The sequence below is a fragment of the Cherax quadricarinatus genome, chromosome 6 (genome assembly GCF_038502225.1).
Source record: "Cherax quadricarinatus isolate ZL_2023a chromosome 6, ASM3850222v1, whole genome shotgun sequence".
Classification (NCBI taxonomy): domain Eukaryota; kingdom Metazoa; phylum Arthropoda; class Malacostraca; order Decapoda; family Parastacidae; genus Cherax; species Cherax quadricarinatus.
The window spans coordinates 10,283,657-10,309,469 of NC_091297.1; the positions used below are offsets into that span (position 1 = coordinate 10,283,657).

Here is a 25,813-nt window from a genome sequence, read left to right on the forward strand (position 1 = left end):
GAAGAAATATCCAGGAAGTAAAGGTGAAAGTAGGATGTCTGCACCATGGAAGCAGTTTGACACCTGTACTGAGAGACATCACAAGCTACAACTGGTGCCTGTGCATCAACATAATAGGGTAATGATCAAAGAATAGAAATAAGCAGAGTTTAAGTGAGAACCTGGCTAAGTAAAAAATAAACATGGTGTATTTCAACTGGAACCCCAAGACATGTTGAACCTTCGACTGGCCAGCACTTTTTGTCCATTTTATAAGACATCTGGTAAATGAGGGTCTAGTGGATGTTTATTGTACTAGTACAAAGATCAGTGAAATAATTTTTTACTGAATGGCTGTACTTTGCTACTCTTTACTAAAATACTGGTTTAATTTGGCCTTCTCCCACTGAGGTAGGGTGACCCAAAAAAGAAACGCTTTCACCATCATTCACACTATCACTGTCTTTCCAGAGGTGCACAGATACAACAGTTCAGATGTTCCTCCAAACAGCAGATAGGATATCCTAAATTCTTCCTTTAGAGTGCAGGTGCTGTACTTCCCATTTCCAGGACTCAGGTTCGGTTAACCAGTTTCCCGGAATCCCTTCACACAATATTACCTTGCTCACACTCCAACAGCTCATCAGGTACCAGAAACCAATAGTCTCCACTCATTCCTATCTAATATGCTCACACATGCCTGCTATATGTACAAGCCCCTTGTACACAAAACCTCCTTTACCCGCTCCTTCCATCTTTTCCTAGGATGGAGGGAGAAGGTGCAGATATATATACCCTCCGAGTCATCCTATTTTGCTCCTTCCTCTCTAAATGACCAAACCACCTCAACAACCCCTCCTTAGCCCTCTGGATAATACATTTAGTAAACTCGTACCTCCTCCTAATCTCCAAACTACGAATTTTCTGCATAATATTTACACCACTTATTGCCCTCAGACATGACATCTTCACTGCCTCCAACTTCTTCCTCGCTGCAACATTCACAGCCCATGCTTCACATCCATATAAGTGTTGGTACTACTGTACACTCATATATTCCCTTCCTGGCCTCCATGGACATTTTAATTAAATATACATTACTTTTTCTCCATGGGGAAGTGGAACAGGATTCTTCCTCTAAGCCACGAGTGTCGTAAGAGGCGACTAAAATGCCGGGAGCAAGAGACTAGTAACCCCTTCCCCTGTATGCATTACTAAAGTTAAAAAGAAAAACTTTTGTTTTTCTTTTTAGGCCACCCTGTTTCAGTGGAATAGGATTGGTTTGATGAAAAAAAAAATTACTTTTAATGTAAGTTGATTTCATATTTGTGAGACCAAAGATATATACAGACTTTATACAATTTAATTTGTATTCAGTTAGTATTATCTTGTTAAAGGCTATATTTTTTAATGTAACGGTAATACAATATTTTAAAAAGTGTTAATGTGTTATATATAATGTTTTTCTTCACAGAAACTTGCAAGAGCTTGCTCATTGGATGATTGAGAGAGTTGGGTCTTCCTTAATGAATTCCTTAGAAGTAGCAGCTTTCTTCCTTCAGTTTCTGGATTGGTTTTATTCCAGCAGTAACACCCCAAGATCCCTCACAAATCAGCCCATCCCACCACCACCTAAGGTTGATTACTAGTTTAACATACATATTATGGAGCATGTAGCAGGTATTGAGTGTGTTGTCATTAATGTTCAAAGTAAAATTGCTGGATGATTATATAGTTTTCAAGATGTGTTACCATCGTCCTAATCTCTGACTTTTTCCTAATGCTTGTAATGACCCCGCTGTGCAGCGACAGACTAATGGGGGAAAGGGTATTGTCCAAGGGTTCGCCAAATAAGAATAACAAAAAAAAAAAGGGCATGTCAGTACTCTTCTACATACCTAATATAGTGCTCTATACACAGTTATGATATACTGTAATAAACATCGAAAAGAGGACAGGTCATCTTGCAAGGCAGTTAATAAACACACAGTATTTATCCAGTGGATTTTGCCCAATGCTATATTTGAATAAGTCTGTTGTATCAGTGTCATTTATATCAAGGGTTTACTGCACCTTAATTCCTAAGAACTAGTTTTAGCTTGCATGGAATACTTTGCATAACAAGGATCTGTCTTTGGAGGCTACAAGCAGTGTAATACCAGAGCGGAGTCAGCACCCTGTAATTCTCAGAAATGAAATTTGACTTTGACATACAGTACAGTACCTGTACATGTTTTTAAAATTATGAATAATATGTCAGATTCCTTTAGTGGTAGATGCAGTATGAATAAGAAGAATGATGTCACTGAGTAAGGATGGTATGAGCAACTGCTGAAAGAAAGGTGTGCTAGTGGAGGTATGATGTATTGGAAAGTGAGTGTATCCAGAAATAGGGATGAAGTGGTAAAAAAAAAAAAGTGGCAAGGAAGAGTTAGTATATTTAATGTTTTAAGAAAATAAAAATTATACACGAGGTGCAATACATGGAGAGAGAAAAATACCTAATGAGTGATGAGAACAGAAAAAAAGCAAGCAAAAATGACAAAATGAGTTAGTCTTTATCAGCAAATTTTGCTGATATGTAGACAGATTAATTAATGGAGAAAGCCTGGGGAGCAAATAGAATTGGCTGTTAAGAATGAAAAGGTGAAATGTTAGATTGGAAAGATGAAGAGATTATTTTCAGAGGGTTTTTAAATGATGATGAAAGGGAAGCAGTAATTTCATGCGTGGAGCAGATAGGCATAGGATCTGATAGAAAAGTGGAGAAAGTTGATGAAACAGTGGGAAGGATAAAAAGAGGTAAAGCAGCAGGGATAGATGAGATACTGAAAGCAGGTGGGGTTCTAGTTTTGAAATGGTTGGCATATGTGCTTAAATTTATGTACTGTATGAAAGCATGCATAGTTTCTTTGTATAGAGGGAAAGAGAGTGAGTAAAAATGCTAGGAAGTGTGTTGAGTATACTGGGTAAAGTATACAGTATAGTTACCATATTTTACGGTGTCGAAGACGCTATTTTTTCCACAAAATAAGTGGGCGAGGGGCTTGGACTTCCAGCAAGCATGCATGAGCATGTTTGATAGGAGTGAATGGAGATGAATGGTGTTTGGGGCCTGACAAGCTGTTGAAATGTGAGCAGGGTAATATTGTGTGAAGAAATTCAGGGAAACCAGTTAGCTGGACTTGAATCTTGGAAATGGTAAGTACATACATACATACATACAATGCCTGTAATTTAAAGGAGGGGTTTGGGATATTGACAGTTTGGAGGGATGTCTGAGCTGTCGTATCTGAGCGCCTCTGCAAAGACAGTGATTATGTATGAGTGATGGTGAAAGTATTGAATGGGGATGAAAGTTTTTTCTTTTTGGGTCACCCTTCCTCTTTGGGAAATGGTGACATGTTAGAAAATTTACCCAGCATCTTGGAGGCCAAAGGACCGTTTATCTTTTCTTTCCAAAATTTAGTCAATCAGAATTCAAGGGGTGTCGTTGCCACCGGAGCGTCTTGTTCGCCATAAAATAAGGTAGTCCCAGAATGGATATTATTAAGAAGAAGTAAGAGTGCAGAAGAATAAGGAAGATAAACAGTAAGTTAATAATACTTAAATAGAGGTAAGGAGCTGTATTTTGCATTTATGGATTTAGAAAAGGCATACGAGAGGGTGGAAAGGAAAGGAGTGTGGCAATGCTACTAGTGTACGGAATAGATAGTAGATTATTAAAGGCTGTAGAGTTTTGAATGAGGATGTGTATGGGACTGTTTTCTAAGAAAATGTAGGCCTTAGGGATGTGTGAATTTTCTGTGACTGGGTTTTTAGATGGGATTGTAAGATGTAAGCTAGTGTTGCAAGATTCATAGTGGTTGCGAAGGTTGGTGCAAATGAAGGTAGTTAAAAATGAACATTGAAATGTGCAAGTTGATGCACATAAGAAAGCCGATACAATAAAAGATTAGATGTTAGATTGCAGGGACACAGTATAAAGTAATTAAATGTATTTAGGAGGATGTATTTTGGAGGATGGATGTATGAAAGATGACGTGAATCATAAGATAAACAAAGGGGAGAAGGTAGGTGGAGTGTTGAAGCATCTGTGGAAAGCAAGTTTATCATTAAGTGCAAAAAGGAAAATGTACCTGAGTACAGTATAGCAGTACATAACACAAATTTCCTATATCAACTGCAACACCTCTTCCTCTTTACCATTTTTCATGTCCGTGTGACCATTTTGGGTTTAGCACTTTCTATGAATATAACAGAGTAGAGATTTTGCCACCGAAGTGGCTAGTTTATTGTGCACCCCATATCCATCCTGTGGACGGTAGCACAAGAGCACATGGATACACAAAAGGCCTAGGAACTAGGTCCCAAAGGGTTAACAGGAATACATATGGATTTATATCTACATATCTATAGTTCAATTATCTGTTACAAGCAAATTAACGAAATTTGCTTAGTATATCTGGTATCTTATTTTCATTAACCCTTTCAGGGTCCAAGGCCAAAATCTGAAGTCACGCACCAGTGTCCAAGAAATTTTGAAAAAAAAAAAAATTATTTTTTCTTACAGAATTAAAGAGCATATTTTTGTGAAGGTAATAAAACAAAAAAAAAATAGAATCTGATCAGTACTTACCGAGATACAGTGCCAAGAAGTTTGTAGAAAATGATGTGGTGGCGGCAACATCGACGAATTCCACATACGCGTATTATATTATTTTGTTGTTTTAGTTGTTTTTTCTTTTCTTTTCCAATTTTTTTCTATTCCTACTAACATTTGGGGCCTGAGAGACCAATACTGTATATAATGTATATATATAAACTCACTGTATTGAACACAATAACCGCACTAAAGTTATTATCATATTATTGTTTACCACTGTTGTTTATTACAATAAACATGCACAAATATTGTATAATACTAATGTTCTATCATATATTTACATATTTACAATCACTGGACATGGTTTTAGAACTGCTGGAGCTTGTGGAACTCCTTGAAACAAGGCACCATGCACAGAGGCACCTTACATTCCTCACACATAAACCGAGTGTCTTTGCGTCTTTGTTGCCGTCGTTTTGTTTGTGCACAGACAATGCATCTCTTCTGAGCAAATTTCTTTTGAGTTGAAGGAAGCTGTATTATGAAATGATCACCTTCTCTTCTCAAACGCTTGGGTATATTGTGATGAATTCGAGGACCATGTTGTATTGCAGGTGTTGTTACCTGGTACTTCATTATGAGTTGTCTGACAACAGACAAACAAAATTCACCATACGGTGGTCTGTTACCAGTCTTTATTTGGTACATATTATATGCATTCAGCATTGAAATGTCCATGAGATGGAAGAAAAGTTTCATGTACCACTTGTAACTCTTACGAACACAGTCAACAAAACCAATCTGCATGTCACACTTGTCAACCAAGCACATGTTTTGTGTATAATCAATCACTGTCACTGGTTTTCGAATACGTTCATTAGTCACTCGATCAACTTTGCCACTGTCTTGCATTTCATTACGGTGAATGGTTGTCAACAATGTGACATCTCGTTTGTCATGCCACCGTAATGCCATGATGTCATTGGCAGTAAACACCTGCACGTCATCACCACGAACACCTGCGTTGAGCCTGGGCATATGTTTACGATTAGAACGCACTGTGCCACACACATCTGTCTTGTTCACTCGCATGAAATCACTGAGTAATGGGCTTGTGTACCAGTTATCGGTATATAATGTATGGCCCTTACCAAGATAAGGTGCCATCATGTTTCTCACTACGTCACCTGATATACCCAATAACATCTTGGTATCTTTCAATGTTTTACTACCCGTGTATACAACAATATCCAACACCAGGCCACTGTCACAATCACAGAGTACAAACAATTTTATACCAAAGCGGTTCCTCTTGCTCGGTATATACTGCTTGAATGACAGTCTACCTTTGAACAAAATCAAAGACTCGTCAATTACAAGATTCTTGAATGGATAAAAGTATATCCTGAACTTTTGTTTGAGATACATGAAAACATTTCTAATCTTGTATAACCTGTCACTTCTGTCAGGCCTGGTTTTGTCAGAGAAGTGCAACATACGTAACAGTAAGATAAACCTGTTCACTGGTATTATTTCACTGAAGGATGGGGTACAAATTAGCCGATCTGTGGACCAGTATGCTTTTATATTATGCTTATAGACGTGAGGCATAAGCATTATTGTTGCAAAAAGCAAATACATTTCTGCAACAGTCGTCTCTTTCCACCTGTGTAGTCTTGACTGTGGTGATAAGATCGTATTTGCCATGGTGTACTGAAAATACTTATTACTTTCCCTGACAATAATTTCCATCAATGGCTGGTCAAAGAATAATTCAAAGAATTCCAGTTCATTGGCCGTGGTTCCAAGGGGACAGGTAGGTAGAATTCCACTTTGCGAGTCATCAAAGTGGTGAGGGCTGGGAACAAAATTGGGATTTTGCTGCCAATCCCAGATACGGTTTGCTGGTGGATACTGGACATCATAGGCTGGTTGTACGGGTGGTTGTGGCGGGCTGGTGGGTGACGCTCCGCTTTGTCCTTGAACTGACGAGTCAGCAGCATGGGTTCCCGCGTGGCACAGCGAGTCACGCATGGCGGTGCCACTACCACCACCAGCCCCACTAACACCATCCACTGATGTCTGTGGCCCATCCATGCCAAGTGTAGCCACATCATCCTCACTATCACTACCTAAAACGGGTGTAGGGCCACGGGATGTACTCCGGGATGTACTCCGGGATGAACTCCGTCCCCTGGGCACAGCATAGGGTACACTACCCGAGCGCATGCGGCGGCGAACATACCGACGCTTCACTGGTGAATATGTTTCCTCACTATCACTACTCGAATGATCGTCGAGCGCAATAAAATCACAATCCACGTCAGAATCATCGTCATTACTGAAGTCAGAGGCCAGGCCACGGGAAAATATTAGTTTTCTCTTACGTTTAGGAACACCCGACCGTGAGTCACGAGTGCCCACACCAGAGGTAGAAGGTCGAGGATCGTCTGGGTTTTCTGCACTATTATCGATATCCTGGTCATTATTTTCGGTCACTAACTTATCAAAGCCGTAGAATTCGTCTTCATTTCCACTTCCATCAGTGTCAGAACTATCAGACAGGAAGAGGAGAGTCCCAATTTTCCGGGGAGTGAGAGCTGACTTGCGACGAGACATGGTGAACAAGGGTGACTGAGCCGGCGTTCCCACAATGCTATGCAGGCGCCTAGATTTTTTGTTTACGGCGCACACCCACGGCGCAGACCCATTCTCTCATATGTAGGCCTATGAGCGCTTTCGCGCTAAATTTGACGGCGCTAGAATTTTGGCGTAGATCTATGGTTTGGACACTCACCGACCAGCCGTAGATCTATGGGACGGACCCTGAAAGGGTTAACCCTTTGAGGGTCGACAGGCCCTCTCCAAAACTCGTTCTCAGGGTCGGCCAAATTTCAAAAAAAAAAAAAAATTATTTTTTCTTATGAAAAAATAGAGTATTTTTTTCTAAACATTATAGGCTAAACAAAAAAATTTTAACGTCAATACTTACCGAGATATGGAGGTGTGAAATTTGCCAAAATTGAACAACATATGGTAACATCGCCGACTGCCGTCACCCGGTATTTTTCTATTTAGTTTTTTATGTACTATTTTCAATTATTTTTCAATTTTTCTTTTTCTGAGTAACTTTTATGGCCTCTGAGGCCAACATGATCAGTATTTTGTAAATTATTTCTTTTTCAATACTACACAATAAGAGCATAAACACTGTTGTCATTATTTTGTTTACAGAAAATATTTACACAAACAAACGATATGAAATGTTGTTTATTACTATTTTTCTATATTTTATATACACATATACAGTCACAGGGAATGTTTCTAGAAGTTCTGCAGCCTGTGGAAGTCTTTGAAACATGGTGTCATGCACAGTGGAGTTTTGCACTCCTCACACATAAAATGAGTGTCTCTGCGTTGTCGTGGGCGTTTACTTGTATGTGCACAGACGTAACACCTCTTCTGAGCCTTTTTCTTCAAAGCAGTAGCAGGCAGTTTTACCAGGAAGTGATCACCATGCTTCAGACGAGCAGGTAGTTGTTGATAATTTGGTGGGCGGTCAATTGCAGGTGCTGTTCCTTGGTACTTGAATACTATTTGTCTGATGACAGACAAACAGAATTCGCCGTACTGTGGTTTGTTTCTGGTGCTCATCTTATACATATTATAAGCATTGAGCATGGAAATGTCCAGAAGATGGAAAAACAGTTTGATGTACCACTTATAACTCTTGCGAACACAATCAGCAAACCCAATCTGCATGTCACATTTGTCCACTGAACGCATGTTGAAGGTGTAATCAGTCATAGCTGCAGGTTTTAGAATGGGTTCATTTCTCTCTCTATGCTGCCTGCCACTGTTTGCCATTTCATTAGGGTGAATTGATGACAACAGTGTGACATCTCGTTTGTCATGCCACCGGAATGCCATGATGTCATTGGCAGCAAACGCCTGCACCTCACCTCTACGAGTGCCAGTGTCAAACCTGGGCATATGTTTTCGATTTGCATGCACTGTGCCACACACATCTGTCATGTTCACTCGCAAAAAATCACTGAGTGAGGGGCTTGTGTACCAGTTATCTGTATATAATATATGCCCCTTACCAAGGTATGGTTCTATCATTGTTCGAACCACATCACCTGAGATGCCCAATAACTTCCTGGTATTTTGCAATGTATAACTTCCAGTGTACACAATAATATCCAATACCAGACCACTGTAACAATCACAAAGCACAAACAACTTTATACCAAAGCGTTTCCTCTTGCTTGGTATGTACTGCTTGAAAGAGAGTCTTCCTTTGAACAGAATCAAAGACTCGTCAATTACAAGCTTCCTGAAGGGATAAAAATGCGTACTGAATTTTTGTTTCAGATACACAAACACATTCCTAATCTTATATAACCTGTCAGTTCTGTCAGGCCTGGTTTTATCTGAGAAGTGAAGCATATGTAACATAGCACAAATCGATTCACTGGCATTATATCACTGAAACCTGGTGTTGCAATCAGGGGGTCTGTTGACCAGTATGATTTCACTTTGTGCTTATACACATGTGGCATAAGCATTATTGTGGCAAAGAAAAGATACATCTCAGCCACAGTTGCCTCCTTCCACTGGTGTAGACGTGATTTTGGTGAAAGTAATGTGTTTGCCATGGTGTACTCGTAGTACGTGTTGCTTTCCATGACAATACTTTTCATCAGTGGTTCGTCAAAGAATAACTCGAAACATTCCAGTTCAGTGGCATTGTTCCCAAGTGCACAAGATGGCCGTATTCCACTTTGGCTGCCATCAAACTGGTGGGGATTTGGAACAAAATTGACAGCTTCCTGCCAATCCCAGGTGCGGTCTACTGGTGGGTACTGGACAATGACAGGTGGTTGTGGTTGTGGAGGTTGTGGTTGTGGAGGTTGTGGTTGTGGAGGTTGTGGTTGTGGAGGCTGGTGTGGTGGGGGAGTGGGGGATGGTGGCCTTTGTTCTAGATCAGCTGAGGCAGCGGCGTGGGTGGCAGCGTGGGTGGCAGCATGGCCCACTGCTGGTGCCTCACCGCCGGCACCACTACCACCACGCACATTTTCCATCCCAATTGCAACAGTATCTTCGTCATTTTCACTGTCTGTTCCTGTTGTACAGCCATGGGATGTACTCCGAGATACACTCCTTCCCCTTGGAATAGCATATGGCACACTTCCAGAGCGCATATATCGTCGTATATACTGACGCTTCACTGGGGAATATTGCACTTCACTATCACTACTGGAACTAGTTTGAAGAGCTTGTAGTTCATATTCACTATCACTATCATCACCCATGCTCTCATCTGAGTCTGGGATTTGGGAAAATAGAAGTTTCCTCTTGGGTTCTGGAACAACTGAACATGAACACGAGGGCCCAGCACCAGAGGTGGAAGGCTGAGGGTCGTCTGGGTTTTCTTCACTATTACCGATATTATGGTCATTAGTTTTGGTCAAAACCTCACTAAAACCATGAAACTCATCTTCACTGGCACTTCCATCACTATTAGAACTGTCACTGGGGAACAAAAGTGTCCCAATTCGCCGAGGAGTGAGGAGCTTCTTACCGCGAGGCATGGTGGACATTGTTTACTAAGAGGGCATTCCCACAATGCACCACTGGGTCCCAGATTTTTTTTCTACCGCGCACACCGACCACGCAGACCCATTCTCTCACACCTAGGCCTACCAGCCTTTTCGCGCGAGATTTGAGGCCGCTAGAATTTATGCGTACTAGTACGTCAAAAACCCTTACGCGTAAAACGTACTAGTACGACGAAAACCCTCAAAGGGTTAATAAGATATCTTGACATGTCACATAGGTTATTATACTGTCTCTGTATTCCTCAATAAGTGGACAATTAAGCACATAGTGTTCAAGAGAGTGACCATATGCCTGATCACATAATTTACATTTAGTTTGATCATCATCTGTGTGTCTCCCAAACTGCCAGAAGTACTTGTAACCAAGCCTAAGCCTGGCCACTACAACATCAGTCAGTCTGTTCACATTGCACATTGCTCCATAAACATACTTATCTATGTTCATGTTATCATAGTGGGTTATAGATCCACTCAAGCTTATAACTGTAGATGAATGGTTCACAGAACCAACACATTGATAAATTAGACACATGTGCAACTCTTGGGTATCTTTATTAAGGAAACGTTTCGCCACACAGTGGCTTCATCAGTCCATACACAGGAGAAGCTTGAAGAACAGGAGGAGAATGAGGTAATCAGTCCCTCAACCTTGAGTTGATATGGTCAGTCCATCAATCTTGAATAGAATACGGCATATTAGCGGAGAAGGAGCTTATAAACCGTAAGAAGGAGAGGTGCAGCAGTCGTAGGTGGTGTCACATTTGCCCAATGTGGAAGTAGGTTGTGCCCAAGGGTTAGGCAAGCGAAGAATTCCCAAGTATTAAGATCCCAAGAAGTTGCAGTGTCTGACAGGATTGTAGATGAATGGTTCACAGAACCGACACATTGATAAATTAGACACATGTGCAACTCTTGGGTATCTTTATTAAGGAAATGTTTCGCCACACAGTGGCTTCATCAGTCCATACACAGGAGAAGCTTGAAGAACAGGAGGAGAATGAGGTAATCAGTCCCTCAACCTTGAGTCGATGTGGTCAGTCCATCAATCTTGAATAGAATACGGCATATTAGCGGAGAAGGAGCTTATAAACCGTAGGAAGGAGAGGTGCAGCAGTCGTAGGTGGTGTCACATTTGCCCAATGTGGAAGTAGGTCGTGCCCAAGGGTTAGGCAAGCGAAGAATTCCCAAGTATTAAGATCCCTAACCCTTGGGCACGACCTACTTCCACATTGGGCAAATGTGACACCACCTACGACTGCTGCACCTCTCCTTCCTACGGTTTATAAGCTCCTTCTCCACTAATATGCCGCATTCTATTCAAGATTGATGGACTGACCACATCGACTCAAGGTTGAGGGACTGATTACCTCATTCTCCTCCTGTTCTTCAAGCTTCTCCTGTGTATGGATTGATGAAGCCACTGTGTGGCAAAACGTTTCCTTAATAAAGATACCCAAGAGTTGCACATGTGTCTAATTTATCAAGCTTATAACTGCATTCCTATAACAATCATTTTCGTTATTTACTTCTCTCCTAATATTATTCCTAATGCTAGACACACATATATCAAAGTTATATTCTTCGTTCTCCTTCTGGGTACTCTTCTTGGCTAACATACCAACTTTATCATGATGGAGTAATCCAGTGTGTAATGGGATCCATAGCAATTGTACATTAATTCCTTTGTCTCTGATTTTTGAGTATCTATACCTGGCTTCTCCAATGAGCATGTTGTTGAATATAACAATAATCCAGATTTCAGAATTTTCTTAAAATTTAACAACAGTTTCAGAAGAAAGAGAATTTTGTTTGAAAAAATGCATTAGATTTTTTTTTCTGAATAGGAGAGCCATTCCTTACTATTATTCAGATTATTCATTAATTTGGACACCCTCAGTATAAATTGTCCTGAATAAGAAAAAAATTACTGTACAGTGTAGCAAATACTCATATAATTTGTTTTCATTTAATTCAGTATAAATTATAATTTAGAAGTAACTTCAAGGATGATGCTTGGGAGGGGCTTTTAATCCAAGGGATTAGATCTGACCTTCCCTTCATTAGATTGAACCTGATTGCTTCCCATATCCCAGGTGATGTATGACCCCCTATTGCTTTTGTGCATCCTTCCCCACCCCACCTCCTAATGAATGTAATAATTTAGAAAGTATTGTAATATATAATGTATTTCAGACTGCAGGAATACAAAGAATTAGTGGCTTAAAGACTGAAGATTGTCCAATCTGCCTTAAGACAAGAAGGCAAGACACTGTTCTCTCCGTTTCAGGGTAAGTAAGAACTGTAATACAGTATATACAGTGGACCCCCGGTTAACGATATTTTTTCAATCCAGAAGTATGTTCAGGTGCCAGTACTGACCGAATTTGTTCCCATAAGGAATATTGTGAAGTAGATTAGTCCATTTCAGACCCCCATATATACACGTACAAACGCACTTACATAAATACACTTGCATAATTGGTCGCATTCGGAGGTGATCGTTATGCGGGGGTCCACTGTATATATATTTTTATTATATTTTTTTATTATCACACTGGCCAATTCCCACCAAGGCAGGGTGGCCCACAAAAGAAAAACTTTCACCATCATTCACTCCATCACTGTCTTGCCAGAAGGGTGCTTTACACTACAGTTTTTAAACTGCAACATTAACACCCCTCCTTCAGAGTGCAGGCACTGTACTTCCCATCTCCAGGACTCAAGTCCGGCCTGCCGGTTTCCCTGAACCCCTTCATAAATGTTACTTTGCTCACACTCCAACAGCACGTCAAGTATTAAAAACCATTTGTCTCCATTCACTTCTATCAAACACGCTCATGCATGCCTGCTGGAAGTCCAAGCCCCTCGCACACAAAACCTCCTTTACCCCTCCCTCCAACCTTTCCTAGGCCGACCCCTACCCAGCCTTCCTTCCACTACAGACTGATACACTCTTGAAGTCACTCTGTTTCGCTCCATTCTCTCTACATGTCTGAACCACCTCAACAACCCTTCCTCAGCCCTCTGGACAACAGTTTTGGTAATCCCGCACCTCCTCCTAACTTCACACCACACATTGCCCTCAGACATGACATCTCCACTGCCTCCAGCCTTCTCCTCACTGCAACATTCATCACCCATGCTTCACACCCATATAAGAGCGTTGGTAAAACTATACTCTCATACATTCCCCTCTTTGCCTCCAAGGACAAAGTTCTTTGTCTCCACAGACTCCTAAGTGCACCACTCACCCTTTTCCCCTCATCAATTCTATGATTCACCTCATCTTTCATAGACCCATCCGCTGACACGTCCACTCCCAAATATCTGAATACATTCACCTCCTCCATACTCTCTCCCTCCAATCTGATATCCAATCTTTCATCACCTAATCTTTTTGTTATCCTCATAACCTTACTCTTTCCTGTATTCACTTTTAATTTTCTTCTTTTGCACACCGTACCAAATTTATCCACCAATCTCTGCAACTTCTCTTCAGAATCTCCCAAGAGCACAGTGTCATCAGCAAAGAGCAACTGTGACAACTCCCACTTTATGTGTGATTCTTTATCTTTTAACTCCATGCCTCTTGCCAAGACCCTCGCATTTACTTCTCTTACAACCCCATCTATAAGTACAGTGGACCCCCGCATAACGATCACCTCTGAATGCGACCAATTATGTAAGTGTTTTTATGTAAGTGTATTTGTACGTGTATGTTTGGGGGTCTGAAATGGACTAATCTACTTCACAATATTCCTTATGGGAATGAATTTGGTCAGTACTGGCACCTGAACATACTTCTGGAGTGAAAAAATATTGTTAACCGGGGGTCCACTGTATATTAAACAACCATGGTGACATCACACATCCTTGTCTAAGGCCTACTTTTACTGGGAAATAATTTCCCTCTTTCCTACATACTCTAACTTGAGCCTCACTATCCTCATAAAAACCCTTCACTGCTTTCAGTAACCTACCTCCTACACCATACACCTGCAGCAACATCTGCCACATTGCCCCCCTATCCACCCTGTCATACGCCTTTTCCAAATCCATAAATGCCACAAAGACCTCTTTAGCTTTATCTTATATATATATATAGTGGACCCCCGCATACCGATTTTAATCCATGCAAGAGGGGTCATTGGTATGCGAAATAATCGGTATGCGAATGAATTTTCCACATAAGAAATAATGGAAATCAAATTAATCCGTGCAAGACACCCAAAAGTATGAAAAAAAAAATTTTTTTACCACGTGAAATGTTAATTTTAATACACACAAACTGAAAAAGGCATGCACACTTACATGACACTTACTTTTATTGAAGATCTGGTGATGATTGATGGGATGGGAGGAGGGGAGAGAGAGTGTTAGTGTTTAGAAGGGGAATCCCCTTCCATTAAGACTTGAGGTGTCGAGTCCTTTTCTGGGGTTACTTCCCTTCTTCTTTTAATGCCACTAGGACCAGCTTCAGAGTCACTGGACTTCTTTCGTACAACATATCTGTCCATAGTGGCCTGTACCTCTCGTTCCTTTATGACTTCCCTAAAGTGTTTCACAACATTGTCAGTGTACAGGTTGCCAACACGGCTTGCAATAGCTGTGTGAGGGTGATTTTCATCCATGAAGGTTTGCACTTCAAGCCACTTTGCACAGATTTCCTTAATCTTTGTAGTAGGCAACTTCTTCAATTTCTCTCTCCCCTCCTCTGAACCAGTTTCCTCAGGTCTGGCCTCTTGCTGTTGAAGTTGATCTATCAGCTCATCAGTGGTTAGTTCTTCATTGTCCTCCTCCACCAACTCTTCCACATCCTCCCCACTAACCTCCAACCCCAAGGACTTTCCCAATGCCACAATGGATTCCTCAACTGGCATAATCCTCTCAGGGTTAGCCTCAAACCCTTCAAAATCCCTTTTGTCTACACATTCTGGCCACAGTTTCTTCCAAGCAGAGTTCAAGGTCTTCTTAGTCACTCCCTCCCAAGCCTTACCTATAAGGTTTACACAATTGAGGATATTAAAGTGCTCTCTCCAAAACTCTCTTAGAGTCAGTTGAGTTTCTGAGGTCACTACAAAGCACCTTTCAAACAGAGCATTTGTGTACAGTTTTTTGAAGTTTGCAATAACCTGCTGGTCCATGGGCTGCAGGAGAGGAGTGGTATTAGGAGGCAAAAACTTGATGTTAATGAATTTCATGTCCCCATAAAGTCGCTCTGCCACGTCTGTAGGATGACCAGGGGCATTGTCTAACACCAGGAGGCACTTAAGTTCTAATTTCTTTTCAGTTAGGTAATCTTTCACATTGGGGGCAAATGCATGGTGTCACCAGTCATAGAAAAAGTCCCTAGTGACCCATGCCTTACTGTTTGCCCTCCATAGCACACACAAATTCTCCTTGAGGACATTCTTTTGCCTGAACGCTCTGGGAGTTTCAGAGTGATACACTAATAAAGGCTTAACTTTGCAATCACCAGTAGCATTGGAACACATCAACAAAGTAAGCCTGTCTTTCATAGGCTTATGTCCTGGGAGTGCCTTTTCCTCCTGAGTAATGTAGGTCCTGCTTGGCATTTTCTTCCAAAACAGGCCTGTTTCATCACAATTAAACACTTGTTCAGGTTTCAGTCCTTCAGCCTCTATGTACTCCTTGAATTCATGCACATATTTTTCAGCCGCTTTGTGGTCCGAACTGGCAGCCTCACCATGCCTTATCACACTATGTATGCCACTACGCTTCTTAAATCTCTCAAACCAACCTTTGCTGGCCTTAAATTCACTCACATCATCACTAGTTGCAGGCATTTTTTTAATTAAATCCTCATGCAACTTCCTAGCCTTTTCGCTTATGATCGCTTGAGAGACGCTATCTCCTGCTAGCTGTTTTTCATTTATCCACACCAATAAGAGTCTCTCAACATCTTCCATCACTTGCGATCTTTGTTTCGAAAACACAGTTAAACCTTTGGCAAGAACAGCTTCCTTGATTGCCTTTCTGGTGCCCACAATAGTAGCGATGGTTGATTGGGGTTTCTTGTACAACCTGGCCAGGTCGGCGGTACGCACTCCACTTTCATACTTATCAATGATCTCTTTCTTTATCTCTATTGGAATTCTCACCCTTATTGCTGTAGGGTTGGCACTAGAAGCTTTCTTGGGGCCCATGGTCACTTATTTTCCAGAAAAAGCACCGAAAACACTGTAATAATACGAAATATTCCGATTGTATGCTTGGATGTTACCGCGGAGGCTGGCTGGTAAACAATGCCACCGGCGGCACATGTGAGGCTGGCTGAGGGCGCACATTGGACGCGTCTCGGACGAACATTGGTGAGTGGGTTTTTAAGCGGTATGCGAGGCAAAATTTTTGCGATTAAAGCAAGCGGTATGCGGATTAATCGTTATGTGATGCCAACGGTATGCGGGGGTCCACACCCTTAAAGTGAGATACCTTGATGTCAATGGGGGGGGGGATGATTTTTGATCCAAGGAGCTTGACTTATCCTCCCTTTTCTTGGATTGGAAATAATTACCTATTTTTTTAGGCATTCATTATGTCTTGAACTTTATTTATGTTTAGGAGGCAAGGTGGTTACAGAAATGAAGGAAACCCTTTGCTCAATAAAAAAAATATATATATATATATTTCAGGTAATCTGTATGAATATAAAAGAAAAAAAATGGTAAAACTGATTATACCCATATATAATCATGTAAACAATACTGTGTATTTATTTCATTCATACCGTGAAGAGACCACATTTTTCTTGCTTTCAATTGTAAGATAATAATATTAATAATTTTCATTTTGACATGATACATGGTTGTACAAAGGAATATAATAGTTTGGTGTACATACCAAAAGCCCCTTTGCATGCAGAGCATTTCAGGCAAACTTAAAATTAACTTAAGATTAATAAGGCAATAACAGTTCATATGGTTAGTAGATGAGTTGCAATGAGTACAAGAGAATGGAGTATTCTATTAGATATTGCTATATGACTTTAATAAGTGTAGTAGAGCAGTTCAGTATAGAATAAGTACAGTTTTGTTATAGTTTATGAAAAGTACAGTATTACAATTTAGAACAAGTTAAAATAATTTACAATATGAAGTATTATAATTTAGTACATTTTAGAACAATAGTCAGAATATTGTGGTGCAAGTAATGTGTTGCTCTACTGATCTGCAGAACTAGACTTGACCAACCCATAAAGTGAAGCCATTGCTTGATGCATTTTTTTTAACATTTTCAGGCTATAATAATTTGCCACTGACTAGTGACACTTTTATTATTATAATCAGCATTAACATGCTCACACAAGCCTGTTGGATGTCCAAGCCCCTAGGACTTGAAACTTCCCTTACACCTTGCCTCCAGCCCTTCCTGGGAGCAATCCCATTATCCCTCCTTCATCCACTCTAGATTTATATGCCTTCCTAGTCATCCTAATTTGTTCCATCCTTTCCAGATATTCAAACCACCTGAGCAACCCCTCCTCTGCCCTCTGAGTAATACTTTTCATAACCTCATTCCTCCTAATCTCCAATTCTCTGCTTAACCCTTTCAGGGTCCGTCCCGTAGATCTACGGCTTTACGTTCAGGGTCCAAACCGTAGATCTACGTCATGAGCTCAGCTCACTCTAATAAACTGTGAGTGGTACATTTGGGCCTAGATATGAGAGAATACATCTATGTGGTATGTGTGCACCACATAAAACAGATCCTGCAGCACACTGTGTATAATGAGAGAAAAAAACTGAAATCATGATTTTTCGATTAAAACAGCGACTTTGCAGTGTTTTTCCGTATGTTTTTTATAGTTTTATTTGCGATTTCTTGGTCTCATTTGATAGAATGGAAGACATATTACAGAAATAGAGATGATTTTGATTGATTTTAGCACTGGAAATGGCTTGAAACTGAGCTCAAAGTAGCAGAAATGTTAAACTTTTGCTGATATTCAAGAATAAACAAATGACCTTACACGTCTAATACACGCCAGCTGGTGGGTCTGATATGCATTCACAAATATGATGATGATATTTATACAATTATTACAGTATTGCATAACAGTAAATCTTCAATTTTTTGGTGTGAATAAAAAATCAAAATGGAATTTATTTGTAAAGCCTCAAAACATAACTAATGAACAGAGGAAATGTTAGTTTAGTGCCAGGAATACCTACATTGTTTATTCTGGACCCTATTTTGAAATTGGAATATTTTGAACTTTGTGTTAAATTGGCCAAATTAACAATTTCCGATCACTTTGATTTGTAGTTGAAACAGTTGACTTGGCGATTTCTTGTGCTCAATCGATAGAATAGAAGTAATACTAGTGAAATAGCTAAGAATTTGGTTGACTGGAATAATGTAATTGGCCTAAAATGGGAGTCAAAGTCGGCAAAATCGCCGATTCGTAAATATCGCTGACACATCAAAATTCGCGAGAGCATAATTTCGTCAATTTTCCATCAAATTTCGTAATTTTTGTTTTATTACCTTCACAAAAAGATTCTCTACCATTTCATAAGAAAAAATAACAATTTTTTTTTTTTTAAATTCTTGGACACTGGGGCACCACTTCAGATTTGGGCCTTGGACCCTGAAGGGGTTAATATTAACATCACACAATGCTCTCAAATGCAACATCTCCACTTCCTCCAGCCTCCTCCTGTCATTTAAAACCCCCATTTCACACCAGTGTAACAGTGTTGGTACTCTATACTTGGGTACATTCCCTGCTTTTGTATCTATGGATAAGGTTCTTTTTCTCTTCCATTGCCTCAGTGCACCACCATCCTTTTTTTACCTGTCACTTTTATGGTTTACTTCATCTCTGAGACCCATCTGCCAATAAATTCACTCCCTAATATCTAAACACATTAACTTCCTCAACACTCCGTCCCTCCATTCTGATATCCAGTCTCTCATTGAATAGATTTAATGTTATTTTTATTACCTTGCACTTTCCTACAATCCTAGTATCCTTTTACATACCCTCCCAAATTCGTATACCAAAATTTGCAACTTTTCTTTAGAATCTCCCATAAGAACAGTGTCATTGGCAAAAAGCAATTGTAGCAACTCCTAATTTGTATCAGATTCATTATCTTTTAATTCCACACCTCTTCCTAATTTAATGTACTGCGTGTGATAATTATGACTACATCATGTAAATTTTATTTCATGTTTCCAGATATGTGTTCTGTTATAGCTGTATCTTACTGTATGTGAGACGTGAAGGCAAGTGTCCTGTAACAGGTTATCCAGCCTCTACTGCTCAGCTCATTCGAATATACCAAGAAATATAATTATTCTTCTTTCAACAAACCGGCTGTATCCCACTGAAGCAGGGTGGCCTAAAAAGAAAAACAAAAGTTTTTCTTTTTAACTTTAGTAATGTATACAGGAGAAGGGGTTACTAGCCCCTTGCTACCAGCATTTTAGTCGCCTCCTACGACACGCATGGCTTACGGAGGAAGAATTCTGTTCCACTTTCCCATGGAGATAGAAAATAAACAAGAACAAGAACTAGTAAGAAAATAAAAGAAAACCCAGAGGGGTGTGCATATATATATGCTTGTACATGCATATGTAGTGTGACCTAAGTGTAAGCAGAAATAGCAAGACGTGCCTGAAATCTTGCATGTTTATGAGACAAAAAAGACACCAGCAATCCTACCATTGTGTAAAATAATTACAGGATGGTAGTACCTCCCTGGGTGGTTGCTGTCTACCAATAAGAAATATAATTATATCACAGGTACAGTTATTATAATGACATTCTATGTACATTGTGTATATCTTCAAATTCATGTCGCAAAAGAACATTGGATTTAGCAGAGGTAGTGTAAGCATCACCAGCACTTCTGTGTATACACACACTGATGTAGCTGCACCTTAATGAAGGTGTATTATATGCACTTATTTACATACATTTATATTTTGCAAGTTTGGTAATTAAAAAATCTTGACATCTAACTCATAGTTTTCAACACTAGCATTGATCATCAGTCCTCTTTCTGAGCTCAGTTCTCATGCCATTGCTGTGTACACAGATGGCTCTAAGTCTTCTGACGGCGTAGGATTCGCAACAGTGTTTCCGGACAGCGTCGTACAAGGGCATTTACTATCTTCGGCTAGTATTTTTACTGCTGAATTATATGCCATCCTTACAGCACTTATCCGTATTGCATCTATGCCTGTGTCATCATTTGTGGTTGTCTCAGACTCCCTTAGTGCTTTACAGGCTATACAAAAATTTGATACACCTCACCCCTTAGTCCTCCGTATCCAACTTTGGCTACGCCGCATCTTTACCAAGCATAAAGATATTGTTTTTTGTTGGGTCCCTGGTCATGTTGACGTACAGGGCAATGAACAGGCAGACACTGTTGCGCGGTCAGCAGTACATGACCTACCAATTTCTTATAGAGGTATTCCATGTACGGACTATTTTGCTGTAATATGTGATGAATGGTTTGAAAAACCGACAAGTTGAAGATTGAGACACTTATGCAGCATATGGGAATCTTTATTCAGGAAACGTTTCGCCACACAGTGGCTTCATCAGTCCAATACAAAGAGGAAGGCGTAAGGAGAGGAGGAGTATGAGGTAATCAGTCCCTCAGCCTGGAGTCGATGTGTTCAGTCCATCAATCTTGTAGATTGATGGACTGAACACATCGACTCCAGGCTGAGGGACTGATTACCTCATACTCCTCCTCTCCTTACGCCTTCCTCTTTGTATTGGACTGATGAAGCCACTGTGTGGCGAAACGTTTCCTGAATAAAGATTCCCATATGCTGCATAAGTGTCTCAATCTTCAATTTGCTGTAATATCTTCCCACCTTCACACCCGTTGGCAACAACGTTGGTCTACTATGCTCGGCAACAAACTTCAGTCTATTAAACCGAGTATAGGTTACTGGCCGTCTTCTTATCACCAGTGTCGAGGTTGGGAGACTACTCTCTCCCGTCTTCGCATTGGCCATACTCGTCTTACTCATGGATATCTCATGGAGAGGCGTCTTGCTCCTCTCTGTGAGAATTGCCAAGCTCCATTATCAGTCAGCCACATTCTGTTGGACTGCCCACTTTATCAACGAGCACGCAGAATTTACCTCTGTCGTCGTCTTCGCCCCGCTGCTCTCTCTTTACCTTCCCTTCTCGCTGATGGACCCACCTTTCATCCGGACTCTCTCATTGACTTTTTGACAACGACTGACTTACTTCACAAATTCTGATACTTTCAGCCCTTTCTACTTGAATCTCTTGCTACCCTCTACCCCCGTACTATCCCCTGCCCCGCTGTTTTCTGTAACCTGCTGATCATCCCCCCTCCCTTCTGCCATCCAATTCCCTTGCTTCCTTCCCTCCCCTGCAGCACTGTATAGCCCTTGTGGCTTAGCGCTTCTTTTTGATTATAATAATAATAATAATCTGAGCTCAGTGCTATTAAGTGAAAATTCCAGCTATACTAGTGTAGATAACAGACATAAATCTCCCACAATGTTTTATACAGCACCTGTGGCTTCATTTTTGCATATGGTATGTCTGTCATTAAAGATTCACAATAATAATAGTATTTTATTCCCACATGATACATTGATAGTATTAAGTCAGAGGGCTGAAGAGGGGTTGTTGAGGTGGTCTGGTCATTTAGAGAGAATGGATCAAAGTAGAATGACATGGAGAGCGTATAAATCTGTAGGGGAAGGAAGGTGGGGTAGGGGTCATCCTCGAAAAGGTTGGAGGGAGAGGGTAAAGGAGGTTTTGTGGACGAGGGGCTTGGACTTCCAGCAAGCTTGCGTGAGCGTGTTAAATAGGAGTGAATGGAGACAAATGGTATTTGGGACCTGACAATCTGTTGGAGTGTGAGCAGGGTAATATTTAGTGAAGGGATTCAGGGAAACCAGTTATTTTTATATAGCCGGACTTGAGTCCTGGAAATAGGAAGTACAATGCCTGCACTCTAAAGGAGGGGTTTGGGATATTGGCAGTTTGGAGGGATATGTTGTGTATCTTTATAGGTATATGCTTCTAAGCTGTTGTGTTCTGAGCACCTCTGCAAAAACAGTGATTATGTGTGAGTGAAGTGAACGTGTTGAATGATGATGAAAGTATTTTCTTTTTGGGGATTTTCTTTCTTCTTTGGGTCACCCTGCCTCGGTGGGAGACGGCCGACTTGTTTAAAAAAAAAAAAAGATACAGTTGTTGTTAAAAAGTTGGATGATATTTATTATTGCACATGGAAATTATTATAATCAAAAAGAAGCGCTAAGCCTGCATATGGAAAGCCCCCTGGTTATGCATAGCATTTCTGTCAAGTTAAAACATAATGATACTTGTATACAGACACTAAAGATATACATAAAAGTAATTCTAAGGGATTCAGGGAAACCGGTTATTTTTATATAGCCGGACGAGTCCTAGAAATGGGAAGTACAATGCCTGCACTCTAAAGGAGGGGTTTGGTATATTAGCAGTTTGGAGGGATATGTTGTGTATCTTTATACGTATATGCTTCTAAACTGTTGTATTCTGAGCACCTCTGCAAAAACAGTGATTATGTGTGAGTGAGGTGAAAGTGTTGAATGATGATGAAAGTATTTTCTTTTTGGGGATTTTTTTTCTTTCTTTTTGGGTCACCCTGCCTTGGTGGGAGATGGCCGACTTGTTAAAAAAAAAAAATATATAGACAAAAAGCATGGTATGGTATATGACAAAAAGAAAAATATAGAGTTAAATTCCAATCAGATAAATTGTCAAATGCATTTTCTTTTTACAGTATTAAGTGACATAAGAAACACCAATACTGATACTACCCCATTTGTGTGGGGTACTATCAGTAACTTTTTCTCCATGTGTAGACTACTGTGTGCATTGTGTAGATGCATGTAACTACAGTAGGGCCCAGCTTTACGGTGTTTCGCTAATATGGCGATTTCAAATTATGACCAAAACTATATGGCGAACTCTCCGTGAGCACATCTCTCTATTATGTCTGGAAACTTTCCAAAATTTCAAGTGTTTTAAAGTTATTGCATATTTTATATGTACTCTGATAATTATACTTATGTGTACCTGTACCTAAATATACTTACACAGTGATGGCATGCAGGTACACATTAAAATCACTAAGAGTGTCCCTCTAGTCTTAACGCCATAGTAATAATACTAATACGTAATAATAATCACTCTTGGGCACATTAAATGTCTTATTTTATGTTAATACAGACATTTTCATTAATCCATCTACGATATTTTCTTCAAAATTATATAAGAAACATGTTACATAGCATATAAACATGCTATGGAGATGAGGTAGCCGGGAGGAAGGAAAAAATTAAGTTTTCTCTGGTCCAGCACCAGAGAAAATGCATATGAATCTGCATTTGGGCTAGTCACACCCCTTAAGGGGCCCTACTGTATATGTAATGTGTACCATACTTAGCTGATTATTATGGTGTGTGCACATGCCAAGTCATGCTTTGTATGCAGCTACATAAATTAACATTGTATTTTTCTCCTTTACCAAACTAACCTAGCAACCAGACTTTCTTAAATATTAATGTGCAATACATTGCAGCTTAGCCCTGCCCAACTTTCCTTAGGACAGCCTACATTTATTGAGTGTTGTTTGGTACACGTAAAGTAAATTTTATTTTATTTCATGCTAGTGAAGGGCTCTTGATCCAAAAAATAAAGCGCTACTTCTCCTTGAATTGAATCTGATTACCTCCCTTTTTCCAAGGCACTATATGACCACTAATGGTTTAGCACTGTGCTCATTAAATAATTTCATGGAAGAGGGGGATGCTAAACCCATAGAAGCCATACAGTGCCTTTGGGAAAGGGAGGCAATCAGATTCTATCTAAGGAAAGGTAGCTCCTATTCTTTGGATCAAGAACACATCACTGGCATTAAGGCACTTTTCCTGTGGGGTTAGCTTTAATTATATGAAACATAACATTATTTTTCTATACATTTGCTTCATGTAAAGCAAGTTTTCCCATGTGCTTATTCTCGGGAATGTAAGCCGACATTACCTAAAGGTTTACTATTTTAGTTGAAGTGTTTACAGTAAAGAAAAAATGCTCAAATAGAAATAAAGCACCAAATAATCCAGGTAAGTTGGAGGTTAAATTATGGACAAAGAAAATGAATTATAAGGCCTCTTTATTTAATTATTTACAATATTGTGTTATCTAACTAATGGAGGATATCAATTGACATTATGTTAAGAAAAAGGACACAAATGTTTTGTTTTCAGGAGGATTCTCGCTAAGACCTCAGAGATGATGAAGCTTCCTTTGTTTTGTTTGTGTGAGAAACTGCAATTAATGCTGATTTAAGGCACTTGCATCTGCAGAAATTAGGTTCTTTGATCACTAATCGGGCATCCCTGAATTTCATGAAATGATTGGCGGAATTTCGGTGTTGTACGCAGGGACGCCTGATTAGTAATCAAAGAACCTAATTTCCGCAGGTACAAGTGCCTCGAATCAGCATTAACTGCAGTTTCTAACACAATTAAACAAAACAAAGACACCTTCATCACTTCTGAGGTCTTAGTGAGAATCCTCCTGAAAACAGTAAACCCTGCCATCACATAGTCTCTGCTGCTAATACTACACAAACTCATTACAGAGGAGGAACACTGAAACAGACCTTCTCAAATCCAACTGTCAATATTTTTCTAACTTATTTTTATGCTACCCAAGTAATAGCTTTTATAACCTTTTACTCATGTGCAAGTTGACTGTTCAACCATATTGTATTACTACCACAACTAATATTACTACTACTACCACCACTAGTATTACACCTCACTCTAAGCCTGTGTATACCCTCTGTGTCCATGTATTGTTTGTAATGGCTTGATAAAGCTCCTGGAGAGCGAAACTTCCCACAATAAAATGTCACATTAGTTGCATTTGTGTCCTTTTTCTTAACATATTGTCGGTAATTCTACCAATATTAATACAATTGATATTACATATAGATTTCATGTACAACCTACCCAGATGTAAAGACAACTATGACTCACGAAATCGTAATGACACGATTGCAAACAAACCATAGACTCTCTGACCACAGGTTCAAATCCCGCCCATGGTATGGTTTGTAAAGATAACTATTATGCACTGATAAAATATCTGGTAACACACATTATGAAAATTTGTAATATGTAGCACCTTGGGTATAAAGTAACCCTTTGAGTGTCTTTTCAAGGGCTCTTGATCAAAAGAACTTTAGTTACCCCTCTCCTTCCTCCGATCAAAACTTATTACTGTACTATGCTTCCCAAATGCTAAAATTATGATTATGATTTAATGATTCTTTAAACATAATAATAATGGTACAATGCAACATTTAAAAGGGTGTAAATACAATTAACTAACTCCAATATATTGATTCGTGGAACTGGGCTTATACTCCCTTGAATCGAGCCTGAATACCTCCCATTCAACAGTGATATATGACCTCTATGGGTTTAGTGCTTCTCCCTCTATTAACCCTTAAACTGCCCAAACAGATCTATGTTCACATGCGTAGTGCTCCAAAATTAGATCTACTTTTTTTACATA

At 39.9% G+C, this 25,813-nt stretch overlaps 1 protein-coding gene across 1 annotated transcript in view; it reads left to right on the forward strand.

Annotated features, from left to right (window-relative positions):
- LOC128693567 (peroxisome assembly protein 12-B-like) overlaps positions 1–20,726 on the forward strand; it is a gene marked incomplete at its 5' end in the record, with an annotated part of 33,154 nt that extends 12,428 nt beyond the window's left edge. The window contains 3 exon segments of the mRNA XM_070080222.1: positions 1,454–1,616; positions 12,403–12,497; positions 19,415–20,726. Coding sequence (XP_069936323.1) covers positions 1,454–1,616; positions 12,403–12,497; positions 19,415–19,529 — 373 coding nt within the window.
- Between the last annotated feature and the right edge of the window lie 5,087 nt (positions 20,727–25,813).